The sequence below is a fragment of the Anolis carolinensis genome, unplaced genomic scaffold (genome assembly GCF_035594765.1).
Source record: "Anolis carolinensis isolate JA03-04 unplaced genomic scaffold, rAnoCar3.1.pri scaffold_52, whole genome shotgun sequence".
Taxonomy (NCBI): domain Eukaryota; kingdom Metazoa; phylum Chordata; class Lepidosauria; order Squamata; family Dactyloidae; genus Anolis; species Anolis carolinensis.
In genome coordinates, this window is record NW_026943861.1 from 55555 (window position 1) to 73794 (window position 18240).

The 18240-nt window shown below is 46.5% G+C and overlaps 1 protein-coding gene and 1 long non-coding RNA gene across 3 annotated transcripts in view; both read left to right on the forward strand.

The window, feature by feature from the left end:
• Positions 1 to 18240, forward strand: part of LOC100553212 (gastrula zinc finger protein XlCGF17.1) — an 81890-nt gene that overhangs the window by 34762 nt on the left and 28888 nt on the right. Inside the window, exons 3-4 of one of the 2 annotated variants that reach the window (XM_062966952.1) lie at positions 13045 to 13089; positions 13156 to 14873. In XM_062966952.1, coding sequence (XP_062823022.1) covers positions 13045 to 13089; positions 13156 to 14873 — 1763 coding nt within the window. Of the gene's footprint in view, positions 1 to 462; positions 2102 to 12932; positions 16440 to 18240 lie in introns of those variants that run through there. The other variant, XM_062966949.1, reaches the window with a different exon arrangement.
• LOC134295004 (uncharacterized) lies at positions 9731 to 12357 on the forward strand. The gene is made up of 2 exons (XR_010001586.1): positions 9731 to 10082; positions 10353 to 12357. It is a non-coding gene; the product is annotated as an uncharacterized LOC134295004 (long non-coding RNA).

The following is an 18240-nucleotide window of genomic DNA, read 5'->3' on the forward strand; positions in this document are numbered from 1 at the left end:
AATGCAACCCAAAATGGGTAAAGAAGTGGTCCAGGAATACCTGGCCACATTCAATGAATCCCAGTCTCCAGGGCCAGGTGAACTACAGCCAAGGGTATTGAACTAACAGCAGTAATCCCAGAACCACTGTCAATCCTCTTTGTTCATTTTTGGGAACAGGAGAAGTCCCAGCAGGCTGGAGGAGGCAAAGGTTGTCTCTGTCTCCAAGAATGGACCAAAAAGAGGTCCCCTAACAATGACCATCCAGTTATCTTGACTTGTCCCATAAGCAGTTGGAGCAGCTGTTTAGACTCCCGAATGTTTATGAGGAGATCGTTTGATGTGGATCAATAATAGTTATAGAGGGAGCGGATCTGTTTGTTTGCTATTATGCACTCTTTATCGAACCAATTTTTGGATCTCACCCTGGGTTGCCTTGGCATTCTTTGCCAATCGTATAGTTTTTAAAAGATAGGTTTTATAAGGGATTCAAACCCAGTGATGCCTCCTCGAAATCTGGGATTTCAATGATCATAGTTTCTATGGACAACACTTCCTAAGAGTTCAAGATATCCAGGCACACCCCTTTTGTCTTAACGTTCCGCTTCAGCCTGGTGTATTGTGGGTAGGCTTGTCCAGGTGGGGAAGTGCTGCTTCTCTCCAAAACCAGGAGAAGTGGGAGATAGATGATCACTAAGCAAGGAATTGTCTATAGCAAATGAATCAATGTCGCTAGCTATGGAGGGTGAAGTCAGAAGATAGTCTATGACACCAGAGCCCCTTGGTGAGACCAATGTATATTCTCCAGAGTTAGGAAACTGAGTAAGTCCATTTAGCCGAGACAGGTTGAGCTGCGTGGCCATTTTGGTCAGGCACTTTCCGGCTTCGTTTCACGGTTGGTCCTTAGAGTGTCGGGCTTCTGGTGTCAGGAGAGAGTTGAAGGGATCTTTGTCCAGGCCCTCTTCTCTCAACACATTTATTCAACTAGATCCTACCCTTGCATTGAAGTCACCCGTTATCTTGACCTAAATAACAGGAAAAATGTTGGAGCAGATCATGAAGAAGGCCATCTGGAATCACTTGGGAAAAGTGCTGTAATCACTGAAGGACAAGATGAGTTTCTCCAAAACAAGTCATGCCAGACTAATGTACTTTTCAGTAGAGCTACAAGCTTGGTAGAGGAAGGAAATGCAGTGGATGTAGCACATCTTGCTTTCAGTGAGACCTCTGGAAAGGCCTCCCATGGTTTCACAAACAACTAGTAAAAAGTGGGCTGGATAATACTCCTGTTCGGAGGATTTGTAATGGTTTGAGCGACAAAGGGTGGAGTGTCGCAGGGTTCTGTCCTGGGCCCAGTACTGCTCAACATGCGTATCAGGTTTTCAGATGACACCAAATTAGCAGGTATAGCTGACAGTCTAGAAGATAGGATCAGAATTCAAAATTCTGGCCTTAACATGGTGGAGAGCTGGGCCAAAACTAACCCACTTAATGTCAACAAGAATATATGTAGAGTAGTACACTTAGGCAGGAGAGAAATGCCATGCACAGGTACAGGGTGGGCGACACCTGGCTTGACAGTCATTCATATGATGGGATCTTGGAGTGTTAGAGGACTACAAGTGGAACATGAGCCAACAATGTGAGGCAGCAGATGAAAAGACAATGGGATTTTGGGCTCCATCCTAAGGAATATTGTGTCCTTCTTTCTGCTTTGGGGAGACCTCACCTGGAACAACACTGTGTCCAGTTCTGGGCACCACAATAAAGGCTGGAACATGCTCAGATTCCATTTCTGATTCTACGTATCAATTGAGAAATGGTTCTGACTGACCAACCCGTCATCTCTAGAAAGCTTACAACTGTGGCATGGAGGCCTTGGCCCTTTCCCTTTCAAACAACCAACAGGAATGTAAATCTACTTTAAAGAATTTCTTGTTATTCTTTTTCTTGATCGCTCCCATGTGAGAAGGGAATCTTTTCTTCTTCCGCCAGGGCCCAATCGCCTTTGAGGACGTGGCTGTGGATTTCTCCCTGGAGGAGTGGGTTCTCCTGAATCCGGACCAGAAAGCCTTGCACAAGCAGGTCATGGAGGAGATGAATGGGATTGTGGCCTCTCTTGGTAAGGCTCCCTCACTGATGGGGATTTCTGTTTCAAAAGGCAGTATTATCCTAAATCATCACAGTCACTAAGGGTCTGTAAGGCAGGGCTTATGTCAGAAATATGTGACATAAGAGTAACAACAACAACAACAATAATAATAATAATATAACATTAGTGCCAATTCAGACTCAAGTGGGAAGATTACCATAACTGGAGTCAAAGCATATTCCCCCTCTCTCAAATATATTATATATTACTGTATTTTATATTGTACATTATATACACTATATATATGTAATAAATATTATATTATTAGCATAGCATGTTACTAGGGGGAGGGCCCCAGAGCATCAGTTGGTGATGTGGGGAGGGGTCTCCAACTGATGGCACAGTAGACAAGATGGAACTGTCTTCCTGGTTCCCCCTCTCTCCTAACGTTTCGCCCGTATTTATGGCAGGTATCCTGAGAGGTGGGAGGTATATTGGAAACTAGGCTAGTGAGGTTTATAGATCTGTTTTTCCCATATACCTGACAACCTCTGAGGATGCCTGCCATAGATGCAGGCAAACATCAGGAGAGAATACTTCTGAAACATAGCCATACAGCCCAGAAAACATGGCCATACAGCCCAGTGTTTACAAAAAAACACTAACTACATTTCTTAATAGTCAATGACTGGGTCTGAGCTACTCTCTGTTTCCATCTCTTCTCGGGTTTAAAAGGGAGGGAAAAGCTCCAAGCCCTACATCTCTCCTGACACACAAGCAGAGAGAGGTCTCAATGCACACAGCACACACTGGGATATAAAAGTCAGAAATCTTGCACCATTCTACAAAACCAATCAGAATGAGAAAAAGAAATGAGAGAAAGAAACAGAGAAAGAACAAATAGATACATCCCAACTGTCAATCAGGAGACAAGGGGGAGGGATTCCCCCAGCCTGTTCTGAAACTAGCTCCCTGTTCCTCATTGGGGACTGCAGACTTGAGCAGCATGGGGTTGAATCACAACAGATGGATCAGCAGCTCTTTCCTCTGGTCCAGTCTTGTCCTTCCTCCCAAACTGGGATGGTGTGGAGGCCGTCTCTTCTCTCTCACGTGGGATGTTACGTGGATGCCACTCTATCTGGCCAAGTCCTACAGACATCCCTTTTTTGTTCCCTTTTCTGCCTTCATCATTGTTCTCCACCTTTTCTTTACTGTCACGGTTTTGCACGTTGTGATGACCCATGGGCCTTGTAGTCCTGCTCAGGACATGGTAATTCCTGATGAAGATGAAAACTTGGGGTTTTTACCTTCCCAGTCTGAACTGGATTCCTCTCAGCCAGATCTTTCCCAGGCAGATCTGGGAACCTTGCACCTGCAAGAAAGTTGTCTCCCAGAAGTATGCCAAACAAGCCCAGAGCCTACTTCTCCCGTGTTCTTGCGCCGGGAGTTTTGTAAACAACAGAGAGGTTTGGAAGCTGCTTCGCGCAGGAGTGCGAGGATAGCAGCCAAGAATTCTGCCAATTAAGTCTCCTTTTTCGTGAGAATCCTTAAGGAGTCAAACATCTGGTCTCAAAGATTAGCTTTCGTTTCTGGTTCCCAGAGAACTGCTTCGGCGGGAAAAGTTAGACTCTATATAGGTGATTTACCCGCGAAGTAACTTCGCGGAGTCAATTCGTCAGCCTACGGAGCGAGTTGTGTCTGGACAGCGCGCTCCGGTTCAAGCCTCGCTCCTGCTCAAGCCTTGCCTTGCTATCCAGCCTTCGCCTTGCTTCCCAGCCTTGTTTATCTACGGACTTTGCCTAGTTTCCCAGGATCAATCCTCGCCTTGTTCCACGGATTTATCAAGTTATTCCACGGACCTTGTTCTTGTTCTTAGTTACCTTTGTTCCACGTTCAAGCCTTGTTCCAAGTATCAAGTTATTTTCTAGACTCGCTCAAGTTCCATGGACTAAAGGACCTTGTCATCTCCCCTCACTTTGCTTGTCAAAGTGAGTGTTTCGGTTATTGGATTACAACTTTGGACCTTAATATTTCATACTGGACATTATTTCTTTGGACTAATTTTGACCTTTCCTGAAAGGTCTGCTTCTGGACTATCTTTTACATTTGCTTTTACTAACTTTATATATTTCCTTAATAAAGATATTAGATAGAATCTGGCCTCTGCGTATGGTTATTGGTGCTCTGTAGCCAGGGTCGTGACAGTTTGACTCCGCCAACCCTAAGCACCAATTAACCTCGGCCAGAATGTCTACCGGAACCGTGCCCGGTGGGCAGCCACTGAGCTACACCATCAGCAAGGACGAAGTGGATCGCATCCGCGACAGACTCAACGCCCAGGATGGAGAAATAAAGGGCTTGCGGGAGCGCGGAATCCGCCTCCCGGCCATGGCGTTGCCTACCAAGTTTACTGGAGAAGCTTCTAAGGTTCATGTTTTCCGTCGCCAATGTCAAGCATATCTAGAGGCCCGTGATGCCGAGTTTCCCCAAGAAGACATCAAAGTGGCGTGGGTTTACAGTCTTCTAGACGGGCCAGCGGCCAATTGGGCGACGGCACTGTTCGACCAAGCCTCTCCACACCTAAGATCAGCGCAACACTTCTTGGACCACCTCAAGGAGACTTGGGGAATCGAGGACAATTTGGAGGCAGCCGGTCACAAACTCCGTCGCCTTTTCCAAGGAGACAGACCTATGTCTCAGTATATAGCCGAGTTCCGAGTGCTGGCCCACAACACCGGCTGGAACGATGTAGCCCTCAGAGGACAATTCCGGGAGGGTCTCAACATTGAAATGCTGGAAGAAATCTCCAAGGTGGATCCTCCCCAGACCCTCGAGGCACTCATTGATCAATGTTTACGGGCTGAAGTCATGATTGCCAACAGGAAACAGTGGGTTCGAGGCCAGGGCAGTAGAGCCGGGGCAAAACCCCCCGCTCCCGCCAGCGTTCAGCCACGTCCAGTGTGGAGACCCCCACCGCCAACCCCATACCCCAGAGGAGGCGAGGAAGTGCCGATGCAGTTGGGCAATGTGCGTCCCAGACTAGATGCCGCCGAGAAGGCCCGTCGTCAACGCTTAAACCTCTGTTGGTACTGCGGGAACGGGGGCCACTTCGCCAGAGAGTGCCCAGCCAAAGGGAAGCCTGCCGCCCGTCTTGCGGCGGCGTCTTCCACGGAGACGAAGGCGTCTGAGCCGACTGGCACACAGCCGGCGGGGGAAGCCAACGACCGGGTGTAGAGAGGCTCGCCAACCCGGTCAAAAAATCCATTCAAGAGCCGCCAACCGGGGTCCTGTTCCTTCTCGTGGTCACATTATGGTCAGCAAAAAGGGGACCCGTCATGATCCACGCCATGATAGACTCTGGAGCTACCAACAATTTCATTGATAGAGAGTATGCCGACTCTCTGGGATTACAATATCATGATTTCAAGAATGCCCGTGTGGTGCAAGCCATAGACGGCCGCCCCCTCAAGACGGGCCCCGTAAGTCAGTGGTCGGAACCCACCAGGATGTGGATAAGGGAACATATGGAAGAGATTTCCTTCTTTGTTACCGAGGTTCCCCATTTCCCTGTGATTTTGGGAATCCCATGGCTGACTCTCCACGACCCTAACATCTCCTGGTCCAACAGAGAACTGCAGTTTGCTTCACCGTACTGCCAAAACCATTGCCTCGTAGCCAAGGTCTGCCATGCCACGGACACCGAGCCCATCATCACCTTGCCAAAGAAGTACTCCGAGTATTGGGATGTATTCAATGAGAAAGAAGCCGAAAAATTACCCCCACATAGACCTTATGACTGTGCCATTGACTTGGTGGAGGGGGCCCAGATCCCGCGAGGGCATCTCTACTCCCTGACTGAACCAGAGCAAGAAGCTCTCAGGGAATTCATAGAGACAAACCTTCGCAAGGGATTCATCAGACCCTCTCAATCCCCAGCCGCCTCCCCAGTGATGTTTGTGAAGAAGAAGTCAGGAGAACTACGCTTGGTGGTGGACTACAGAGCATTGAACAATATCACCAAGCGGAACAGCTATCCCCTGCCCTTAATCTCGGATCTACTGGATCGGCTTCGAGGAGCCAAGGTTTACACCAAGCTGGACCTTCGGGGGGCTTACAACTTAGTTCGCATCAGGGAAGGGGACGAGTGGAAGACCGCCTTCCAGACCAAATTCGGATTATTCGAGTCCCGAGTTATGAATTTCGGTTTATGCGGAGCTCCCGCAACGTTCCAGCATTTTGTCAATGACATTTTTCAGGACTATCTAGACAGGTTCTTGATAATCTACCTGGACGATTTTTTGGTGTTTTCTAGATCACAATCAGAACATGAGAACCACGTCAAAATGGTGCTACAACGATTGCGGGACCATGGACTTTATGCCAAGCTGGAAAAATGCGCCTTTGATCTACAAGAGGTAGATTTCCTTGGTTACCGCATCTCGCCTCTAGGGCTTTCCATGGATCCAGCCAAGGTTTCAGCAGTATTGGAATGGCAGGCGCCAACTAACAAGAAAGAGGTGCAGCGGTTCTTGGGGTTCGCGAACTATTACCGCAAGTTCATTCCAGATTTTGCCCGCTGGTCCGACCCCATCACTAGCTGCATCCGTGGAAAGCAGCCTTTCCGCTGGACTGATCAAGCAGAGAAAGGGTTCCAGCAACTAAAGAAACTATTCACCTCCCAGCCAATTCTACAGCACCCAAATCCTGGAACCCCTTTTGTTGTGCAAGCGGACGCCTCAGATGTGGCAATTGGGGCTGTACTCTTACAACCGGTGGGAGATCACCTCCATCCCTGTGCCTTTTACTCTCGTCAACTAACCACACCAGAAAGGAATTATACCATTTGGGAAAAAGAACTACTGGCCATAAAGGCAGCCTTTGAAACTTGGAGACATTGGCTAGAAGGGGCCAAATTTCCCATTGAAGTCCACACTGATCATCGTAATCTAGAACATCTAAGAACTGCCCGCAAACTAAATCAGAGGCAGCAACGTTGGGCTTTATTCTTCGAACGTTTTGACTTCCAGATTCATTATGTGACCCCAGCCCAGACCAAGCAAGCAGACGCCCTGTCACGTAAACCAGAATACGCTGCAGGACGCAAGGAGACCTTTGAATCCCAACTACTACAACCCGAGAACTTTGCCACGCTCACAGTGGGGAACACCAAATCCATTCCCATTGGTTCTACTTCCCCTACTCCAGGACCCCTCTGTGCTCAAGAAATCAGGGCTAGTCAGCAAGCAGATGCCTGGGCGCAGGACCAACTTCGCCAAGGTCTGCATTTTCCCTTTTCGCTTAAGGATGGGCTGCTTTGCTATAGAAATCATGTTTATATCCCACCCGGACCGGGCAGGGAAAAAGCGCTTCGTCTGTGTCATGATTGCAAACCAGCAGGACACTTCGGACTATTTAAAACCATGCATCTGATCCTAAGGGATTTTTGGTGGCCCAAGATCCGCAAGGATGTGGAAAAATATGTCAACACCTGCCCAGTATGCCAGCGCTCCAAGATACGAAGGGAGAAGCCCTCAGGGCTTTTACACCCCCTTCCTACCCCATCTCGCCCATGGGAAATAATTTCTGCGGATTTCATCACTGACCTACCACCTTCCTGTGGATTCACCACGATCTTAGTGGTGGTGGACCTTTTCACCAAGTTAGCCCATTTCATTCCCTGCGAAGGCCTCCCCACGGCCAAAGAGACTGCGGATCTATTCCTTCAACATGTTTTCAGACTACATGGATTGCCCAAGAGTTTAGTCACAGACCGTGGATCTCAATTCACCTCTCGTTTTTGGAAGGCGCTACAAAAACTATTGGGCATAGACTCTCGCTTGTCTTCAGCTCATCATCCCCAAACAGATGGGCAAACGGAGCGCACCAATGCCACTTTGGAGCAGTATCTTCGCTGTTATGTAAACTACCAACAGGACAATTGGGCTTCTCTGTTATCACTGTCTGAGTTTGCCTACAACAATGGAGTTCAAGCTTCTACTAAAGAAACGCCGTTCTTTGCAAACTACGGCTTCCATCCACGTTTCTTTCCCCCTGTCATTGAAACTTCAGAAGTTCCCGCAGCAGAGGATTGGCTGCAGGAACTCACAGCGGTACAACAACTTTTGCTCCAGCAACTGGACCAAGCCAAGGAGGACTATAAACGCCACGCTGACAAACATCGCCAGCCGGGCCCCGAAATCAAGGTAGGAGATCGGGTTTTTTTGTCCACTCGCTTTCTGCCCTCCCACCGCCCTTGCCGGAAGTTAGATGCCCGTTTCATTGGCCCCTATCCAGTGGTGGCGCAATTAAACCCTGTGACTTTCAAACTCCAACTTCCGCGTTCAATGCGCATTCACCCAGTGTTTCACCGTTCCCTGCTCCTTCCGGCGGATGGTGTGCGTCCTGATACAGACCAACCGGCCCCCCCTCCTGTTTTGATGAATGGGGAGGAGGAGTTCGAGGTTGAGGACATTTTGGATTCTCGCTTTCACCGCCGCCGCCTACAATATCTCATTGACTGGGTGGGTTTTGGCCCTGAGGAACGCTCTTGGGAAGACGCCTCCACAGTCCATGCTCCTGAGCTAACCCGTCGCTTTCATCAGACCTATCCCACCAAACCGCGACCTCGCGCCTCGGGGAGAGGGCCCCAGTTTGGGAGGGGCCTTGAGGAGGGGGATAGTGTGATGACCCATGGGCCTTGTAGTCCTGCTCAGGACATGGTAATTCCTGATGAAGATGAAAACTTGGGGTTTTTACCTTCCCAGTCTGAACTGGATTCCTCTCAGCCAGATCTTTCCCAGGCAGATCTGGGAACCTTGCACCTGCAAGAAAGTTGTCTCCCAGAAGTATGCCAAACAAGCCCAGAGCCTACTTCTCCCGTGTTCTTGCGCCGGGAGTTTTGTAAACAACAGAGAGGTTTGGAAGCTGCTTCGCGCAGGAGTGCGAGGATAGCAGCCAAGAATTCTGCCAATTAAGTCTCCTTTTTCGTGAGAATCCTTAAGGAGTCAAACATCTGGTCTCAAAGATTAGCTTTCGTTTCTGGTTCCCAGAGAACTGCTTCGGCGGGAAAAGTTAGACTCTATATAGGTGATTTACCCGCGAAGTAACTTCGCGGAGTCAATTCGTCAGCCTACGGAGCGAGTTGTGTCTGGACAGCGCGCTCCGGTTCAAGCCTCGCTCCTGCTCAAGCCTTGCCTTGCTATCCAGCCTTCGCCTTGCTTCCCAGCCTTGTTTATCTACGGACTTTGCCTAGTTTCCCAGGATCAATCCTCGCCTTGTTCCACGGATTTATCAAGTTATTCCACGGACCTTGTTCTTGTTCTTAGTTACCTTTGTTCCACGTTCAAGCCTTGTTCCAAGTATCAAGTTATTTTCTAGACTCGCTCAAGTTCCATGGACTAAAGGACCTTGTCATCTCCCCTCACTTTGCTTGTCAAAGTGAGTGTTTCGGTTATTGGATTACAACTTTGGACCTTAATATTTCATACTGGACATTATTTCTTTGGACTAATTTTGACCTTTCCTGAAAGGTCTGCTTCTGGACTATCTTTTACATTTGCTTTTACTAACTTTATATATTTCCTTAATAAAGATATTAGATAGAATCTGGCCTCTGCGTATGGTTATTGGTGCTCTGTAGCCAGGGTCGTGACACACGTTCACAGCTTTGTCAGGCAAATCTATCCCTTTGGAACTCATATTTACAGCCAACTTCCATAAAGTGTAAGAGTCCCATTTGGCAGTTGATGGGAGAAGTGTATCTGTATTGTCATGGGGCCAATTCCCAGAGCTGAGTCTGCAAGCTCTGGAATTGGAGCCATAACAACAAGCACTCCTCGATAGCTCATGCAGACACCTGGCACCGGAGCATGGGAACTTTTGGAGTGAGAATCAAAACAGCTTTAATGAATAGTTGGTGTTGTAGTGGTAGTAATGTGATATGTGGGGTGGGGTTTGGTGATGATATTTACGTGTGGTGTGACGTTGTAGCAAAGGTGATAAAAATGATTGTGTGTAAACATTATGTCATTCTCGACTTTTCCAAAGTCGTGTGTTCTTCAATAAAGATTGGTTTTGATAACAGCTACCTTTGGTCTGTGTTCATGCTGGTCGTTTGAAGTAAGCGTGACATGTATCATCCGGCGCAGTCTGTCTCCCACCGGGATCCACGGCTGTTTCTCTCGGCAGCAACATACAGTGGGTCTCTCTGTGCACCAGACACCTGCCAGGAGGGCCACTGATCTGTGCATGTGCTTTCTTCTGCGTGAGTATGGCGACAAAGAGAAAGAAGGTCGTTGGATCCATGGAGCAGAAACCTGGACAAAGGAGAGACAAGGCAGAAGGTAGCCAACAACTATGGTGTCGAACGGGTAGCAGTAGGAGAATGGAAATGGAATCGATTGCAGATAGAAAAATGGTGTTCTCCAAAGTTACCGATGGTGTGCTGAAAGAGAGGAAAACAATGAAAAATGTGACTATGAAAAAGTTATTGAAGCTTTGTATGTTTGGTTTACGCAGCTGAGAGACAAAGGTGTGTGTATTTCAGGGCCTATTTTACAGCAAAAGGTATTGCGTTTTCAAAAAGAATTTAATGAAGGGGAATCAGATTTTACAGCAAGCATTGGCTCGACAGGTGGAAGAAACGTTATGGAATCCATCAGTTAAGTGTTTGTGGTGAGAAGCTGTCATCAAATTTTCAAGAAATAGAGGCATTCAAGAAAGAAATTCAAGGGGAAAAAAATTCAAGACTTTGTTGAAACTGAAAGCCTAACGGGTGATCAGATGTTTAATTGTGACGAGACCGGCCTCAATTGCAAAATTTTACCGAGCAGGAGTCTTGCAGCCAGAACTGAAGCAGCAGCCCCTGGCTAAAAGCACAGCAAAGAAAGGCTGACAATGTTAGCATGCAGCAGTGCTACAGCAAACCACAAAATGGACCTTGCAATGATTGGGAAGCCCAAAAATCCAAGAGCCTTTAAAACAGTTTCAAAAATTGCTCTTCCTGTAAAAAACTACAATCAAAAAAGTTTGTTGATGACCAGTGAAATGTTCAAAAACTATTATTATTATTATTATTATTATTATTATTATTATTATTATTATTATTATTATTACACGTTATTTATATTCCGCTCTATCTCCCCAAGGGGACTGAGGGCAGATCACCAATACACATACACGGCAAACATTCAATACCGTTTGGACAGAACAGAATAAGACAAACAGAAGGAGGTAGGTAGTCTTGAAGTCCAGTTTTTTGGTGCCTTGGAGGCTGATGTTGCGCTCAGATTCAGTCACAGGGGTGCTGTTGCTTCATTCTCTATGACGGAGAGCTATCAGAACTTCCTCCTTCCAACTTCCTCTTTGTCACCACATTTCTGGTCTTGACGTTTATGATGTCGCAAAATACCTCCCCCGCAATTTATGGTACCTAATTTCTCTACTTACAGCTCATAGACTGTTTTTGAACTGCTTAGGTAAACAGTGAGCTGGCCTGGAGGTCGAGCGCTCACCCCCGACCGGGCTTCGAACTGGCCACCTTTCGGTTGGTGGATCTTATTACTGCTGTTGATTTACCAGTTGTGCTACAGCCCAGCCCTAAGGAACTTGTTCCTTCCACGGAGGAATTTTTGAAGGAAATTTACCTGCCCAGGAAAGCGGTTTTGTTGCTAGACAATGCCTCAACACACCCTGATGCAGAGGAGCTTCAAGAGGGGGACATGAAGGCGATGTTTCTGCCACCGAATGTAACCGTCATATGCCAACCGATGGATCAGGGCGTTTTGGAAGAGCTCAAAAGGAACTATTGCAGGAAGCTATTCTCGGCAAGGATAGAAGAAATGGAATAAGTTGTTAGGCCTCTCGGGATCTAACACAAGGATAGGGTTTGGGCTCTAGAAACCGCAATGACACACATCAAGCAACAAGAAGAAGCTCCGGGGATGGACATAAGGATGCCGCAAAGATGGCGAGACTTGGCAGCGGAGAAATGGCAATCGTTGGAAAAGCAGGCAAAGGTCACAGATTTTAAAAAATCTTCACAAGACTGAACTTTTTATGGATTTAACTTCCAACAGTGTTGTTTTATGCAATTCTATATTTATAGTCAAGTTTTTAGTAATATTGTTTGTAGTCAATGCTTTCAATACATTGCGATGTTTGGTGCTAAATTCGTAAATACAGTGATTTCTCCATCATGTTACCGTGTATTGAACTGCTTTATCTGTCAACTTGTTGTAAAACATGATGTTATGGTGCTTAATTTGTAAAATCATAATGTAATTTGATATTTAATAGGCTTTCCCTTAATTCCGCCTTATTATCCAACATTTTTGCTTAGCCAACGTTCTGCCGGCCAGTTTATGTTGGATAAGTGAGACTCTACTGTTGTACTCTGAAATTAGGTATGGGATCTTCTACGTTGGAGCGGAAAAATCCAACCTTAAGGGAGCATGGGAAAAGAGAACTGGGATTGGGGGAGAGAAATAAAAGGGAGGGAACGATGGTGAAATGGGTGGTAGTTGGTAAAGTCTAAAACTAGAGAAAAAGGCAAGCATTTGGATGTGAAGGGAAAAGGCATCCATTCCCCAGAGAGAAGGAGACGGAATAAAAAACCGGGCTGGGCTGAGCAACAGGGAGCCTCAGGAGCGTATGTTACTCATCTCTCTCTTAGAGGCTCCAGGCAGACAACCAGGGTCCATCTTCACTGAACAAGGGGAGGGGAAAGGACAACGTGTATATCTTCTTTTCCTCCATGTTTATGTTGTCTTAAGGATCATTTCAATCCACTCCTTATCCCACTTCCTTTGAGTCTTTATGACGCACACTGAGGAATGATTGTTTATGTTCTTCTTCTTCACAGTAGATAACGGGGAGAAGAGCCATGTATGCACCAAATACAGGAAGCATTTGGGACACAACGGGTGCCTTCATCGACACCAGCAAGCCCACAGAGAAGATGGAGGTTCTGCCAGAGAAAGGCCCAACAAATGCATTGTATGTGGGCAATGTTTTACCCAAAATGTGGCACTTGTCCTTCACAAGACACTTGATGTTGGGAAAAGCCATCTTAAAGGGAAAGTATCTGCAAAATGTGTGGTGAAACACAAGAAATTTCACACAGGTCAGGAACAATACAGATGCCAAGAGTGTGGGAAGTGTTTTGCTTCCAGTTCAGCCTTGGTGAGGCTCAAAAGACTCCACACAGGAGAGAAGCCACACCAATGTCAGGAGTGTGGGAAATGTTTTGCTGAAAGTTCAGCCTTGTTGAGCCACAAAAGAGTCCACACCAGGGAGAAGCCATACAAATGCCAGGAGTGTGGGAAATGTTTTGCTTTCAGTTCAGCCTTGGTGAGGCACAAAAGAGTCCACACCAGGGAGAAGCCATACAAATGCCAGGAGTGTGGGAAATGTTTTGCTTTCAGTTCAGCCTTGGTGAGGCACAAAAGACTCCACACAGGAGAGAAGCCATACCAATGCCAAGAGTGTGGGAAATGTTTTACTTGCAGTTCAACCTTGGTGAGCCACAAAAGACTCCACACGGGAGAGAAGCCACACCAATGTCAGGAGTGTGGGAAATGTTTTGCTGAAAGTTCAGCCTTGTTGAGCCACAAAAGACTCCACACTAGGGAGAAGCCATACAAATGTGAGGAGTGTGGGAAATGTTCTGCTTCCCATTCAGACTTGTTGAAGCACAAAAGACTCCACACAGGAGAGAAGCCATACCAATGCCAGGAGTGTGGGAAATGTTTTACTTGCAGTTCAACCTTGGTGAGCCACAAAAGACTCCACACGGGAGAGAAGCCACACCAATGTCAGGAGTGTGGGAAATGTTTTGCTGAAAGTTCAGCCTTGTTGAGCCACAAAAGACTCCACACTAGGGAGAAGCCATACAAATGTGAGGAGTGTGGGAAATGTTCTGTTTCCCATTCAGACTTGTTGAAGCACAAAAGACTCCACACAGGAGAGAAGCCATACCAGTGCCAGGAGTGTGGGAAATGTTTTACTTGCAGTTCAACCTTGGTGAGCCACAAAAGACTCCACACAGGAGAGAAGCCATACCAGTGCCAGGAGTGTGGGAAATGTTTTGCTTGCAGTTCAACCTTGGTGAGCCACAAAAGACTCCACACAGGAGAGAAGCCATACCAGTGCCAAGAGTGTGGGAAATGTTTTGCTTGCAGTTCAACCTTGGTGAGCCACAAAAGACTCCACACAGGAGAGAAGCCATACCAGTGCCAGGAGTGTGGGACATGTTTTACTTGCAGTTCAACCTTGGTGAGCCACAAAAGACTCCACACAGGAGAGAAGCCATACCAATGCCAGGAGTGTGGGAAATGTTTTGCTGACAGTTCAGCCTTGGTGAAACACAAAAGACTCCACACAGGAGAGAAGCCATACCAATGCCAGGAGTGTGGGAAATGTTTTGCTGAAAGTTCAGCCTTGGTGAGCCACAAAAGAGTCCACACCAGGGAGAAGCCATACAAATGTGAGGAGTGTGGGAAATGTTCTGCTTCCCGTTCAGACTTGTTGAAGCACAAAAGACTCCATACAGGAGAGAAGCCATACAAATGCCAGGAGTGTGGGAAATGTTTTGCTGACAGTTCAGCCTTGGTGAGGCACAAAAGAGTCCACACAGGAGAGAAGCCATACCTATGCCAGGAGTGTGGGAAATGTTTTGCTGTCAGTTCACACTTGGCGAGGCACAAAAGAAGCCACACAGGAGAGAAGCCATATAAATGCCATGAATGTGGAAAATGTTTTACTCAGAGTTCAGCCCTTAACCAGCACCAGAGAACACATACCGGCTAAAAAACAGCCATTGTGTGTAAATGTCTGATTTCAAACTTTGAGAAGTTCTGCGTCAGATTTGGTGGAGTCCCCGTTCTTGTCATTTGAACCTGTAAGTTGGAGGTCTGTTCTCTGGAGCAGCAGAAAGAAAGCTCTGTGTGACAGTCCTTCAGAGCAGTGGTTCTCAACCTGTGGGTCCACAGATGTTTTGGCCTTCAACTCCCATAAATCCTAACAGCTGGTAAACTGGCTGGGATTTCTGGGAGTTGTAGGCCAAAACACCCGGGGACCCACAGGTTGAGGACCACTGCTTCAGTGTCAGTTCCTGGAAGGTGTAGGAGACAAAGATAGGCTCACACAGCTTGTAGCTATGGAAAACTTTATTGAATCCGCCTTGCCAAAATGGCCGCAAAGCTTCTACTGCCCGTCTTCCGCTCTTTCCCCTCAGTATATTGGGTGGTTGCTTCCCTCCTCCCTTCACGTCTCTTCTTCTCCATTCACACCTCCCTTTCCTTTTGTCCTTTCCCACGTTTGAAGACCAGACCCTGTCATAAATCAGCCTTCCCAGCCAAATGGTCTTTATCCGATTTGTTGTAGTCAGGTGTGAAAAGAACAGCTTGGAGAATGCTGATCTTTTTGCATCCTGACATTCAGAGAGTTAAATATTAAGTTAAGTCTTGTCACCTCGTCTGAAAAGAAATAAACCATAAGTGATTCCATCACTTGTTCCTCTGGTCTTAGTTTCCAGCTCCATTTCCACCTTGGTTTAAATGTCCAGTTTGTGAACGTTGTGCCCCTACAGACACATCCTCTGTTTTCCTCTTTAGTCAGGACTGGTCAGCTTGAATATTGTAAATGGCCGTTATGGGAGGGATCCAGAGTTAGCCCCTTCCCTTTCAGACAGTGGCTCTCAACCAGTGGTCCACGGACTACCAGTGGTTCGCAAGAACTAAAATACGGTCTGCCTTCTAACCTTCCCTTCCTTTGCTTTCTTTTTTCTAGCCCTTCCTTCCCCTTTCTTCCTTCTTTCCTTCTATCCTTGTCTTCTTGTCCCTTCCTTTGCCTTTTCTCTTGCCCTTCATTCCTTCCTTTTTCTCTTCCCTCCCTTTTCTCCCCTTTGCCTTTTCTCTTGCCCTTCTTTCCTTTTTTTCTTCCCTTCACTTCCCTTCCTTTTCCTTCTTTTCTCTTGCCCTTCCTTCCTTTTTCTCTTCTCTCTTCTTCCCTTCCTTCCCTTTGCCTTTTCTCTTGCCCTTCCTTCCTTTTTCTCTTCTCTCCTCTTCCCTTCCTTTGCCTTCTTTTCTCTTGCCTTCTTTCCTTGCTTTTTCTTGCTCTTCGCTTGCCTTCCCTTCCTTTGCCTATCATATGTTATGGACTGAAGTAGAGTACAATATATGTCTCATTTGATGCCTTATGAACTTGAATGCAAACTATAATTGTTTTTATTAATCTGTTTATCCTATTATATTATATTATTGATGTACTCTGATTGTTGTTTATGTGAGTTTAATATGTCGTAAGCCTCTTTGGGTCCAGTGAGGGAGAAAAGCAGGATATAAATAAAGATTCATCATCATCATCATCATCATCATCTTTATTATTATTATTTTCTCTTGCCATTCTTTACTTCCCTTTTTCTCTTCCCTTCCATCCCTTTGCCCTCTTTTCCCTTGCCCTTCCTTCCTTTTTTCCTTGCTTTACCTTCCCTTCCCTTCTTTTCTCTTGCCCTTCCTTCCTTTTGCTCTTCTCTTCCCATATATTCCTTTGCCTTATTTTCTCTTCCCCTTCCTTCCCTTCCTTTGCCTTCTTTTCTCTTGCCCTTCCTTCCTTTTTCTCTTCTCTTCCCATATTTTCCTTTGCCTTATTTTCTCTTCCCCTTCCTTCCTTCCCTTCCTTTGTCTTCTTTTCTCTTGTCCTTCCTTCCTTTTTTTCTTCTCTTCCCATATTTTCTTTTGCCTTATTTTCTCTTCCCCTTCCTTCCTTCCTTTCCCTTCCCTTGTCTTCTTTTCTCTTGCCCTTCCTTCCTTTTTCTCTTCTCTTCCCATATTTTCCTTTGCCTTATTTTCTCTTCCCCTTCCTTCCTTCCCTTCCTTTGTCTTCTTTTCTCTTGTCCTTCCTTCCTTTTTTTCTTCTCTTCCCATATTTTCTTTTGCCTTATTTTCTCTTCCCCTTCCTTCCTTCCTTTCCCTTCCCTTGTCTTCTTTTCTCTTGCCCTTCCTTCCTTTTTCTCTTCTCTTCCCATCTTTTCCTTTGCCTTATTTTCTCTTCCCCTTCCTTCCTTCCCTTCCTTTGTCTTCTTTTCTCTTGTCCTTCCTTCCTTTTTTTCTTCTCTTCCCATATTTTCTTTTGCCTTATTTTCTCTTCCCCTTCCTTCCTTCCTTTCCCTTCCCTTGTCTTCTTTTCTCTTGCCCTTCCTTCCTTTTTCTCTTCTCTTCCCATATTTTCCTTTGCCTTATTTTCTCTTCCCCTTCCTTCCTTCCCTTCCTTTGTCTTCTTTTCTCTTGTCCTTCCTTCCTTTTTTTCTTCTCTTCCCATATTTTCTTTTGCCTTATTTTCTCTTCCCCTTCCTTCCTTCCTTCCTTCCTTTCCCTTCCTTTGTCTTCTTTTCTCTTGTCCTTCCTTCCTTTTTCTCTTCTCTTCCCATATTTTCCTTTGCCTTATTTTCTCTTCCCCTTCCTTCCTTCCCTTCCTTTGTCTTCTTTTCTCTTGCCCTTCCTTCCTTTTTCTCTTCTCTTCCCATATTTTCCTTTGCCTTATTTTCTCTTCCCCTTCCTTCCTTCCTTCCCTTCCCTTGTCTTCTTTTCTCTTGTCCTTCCTTCCTTTTTCTCTTCTCTTCCCATATTTTCCTTTGCCTTATTTTCTCTTCCCCTTCCTTCCTTCCCTTCCTTTGTCTTCTTTTCTCTTGCCCTTCCTTCCTTTTTCTCTTCTCTTCCCATCCTTTCCACTACCGAGAAGGAAGGCCCTGTCTCTCATCCCTGCCAATCATGCCAGCGAAGAGGGCGGGATTGAGAGCAGGGCCTCTCCAGACGGTCTTAGACTCCGAGATGGTTCATAAGGGGAGAGACGTTTGGACAGGTAACCCATCCAACACAGGCTGTGACCCTGTGCCCTGTTTGGCCTTGCGACTGACAAGGAAGACCTCTGCGTACAGATGACATTGAACTCCAAAACTTCAGATGATCTCTCCCAACGGCTTCATGTAGATGTTACACAGCGTGGGAGACAGTATTGAACCTTGCGGGGATTCTGGCAAGGGATTCTGCTTTTCCTTCCTGGCAGAAGGGGGTTGGACTAGATGGCCCTCGTGGTCTCTTCCAAATATACTATTCTGTGAATCTCTGATTTGGGTAAGAAGGCAAGGCCCTAGAGAAGTGCGGGTTCTTCTC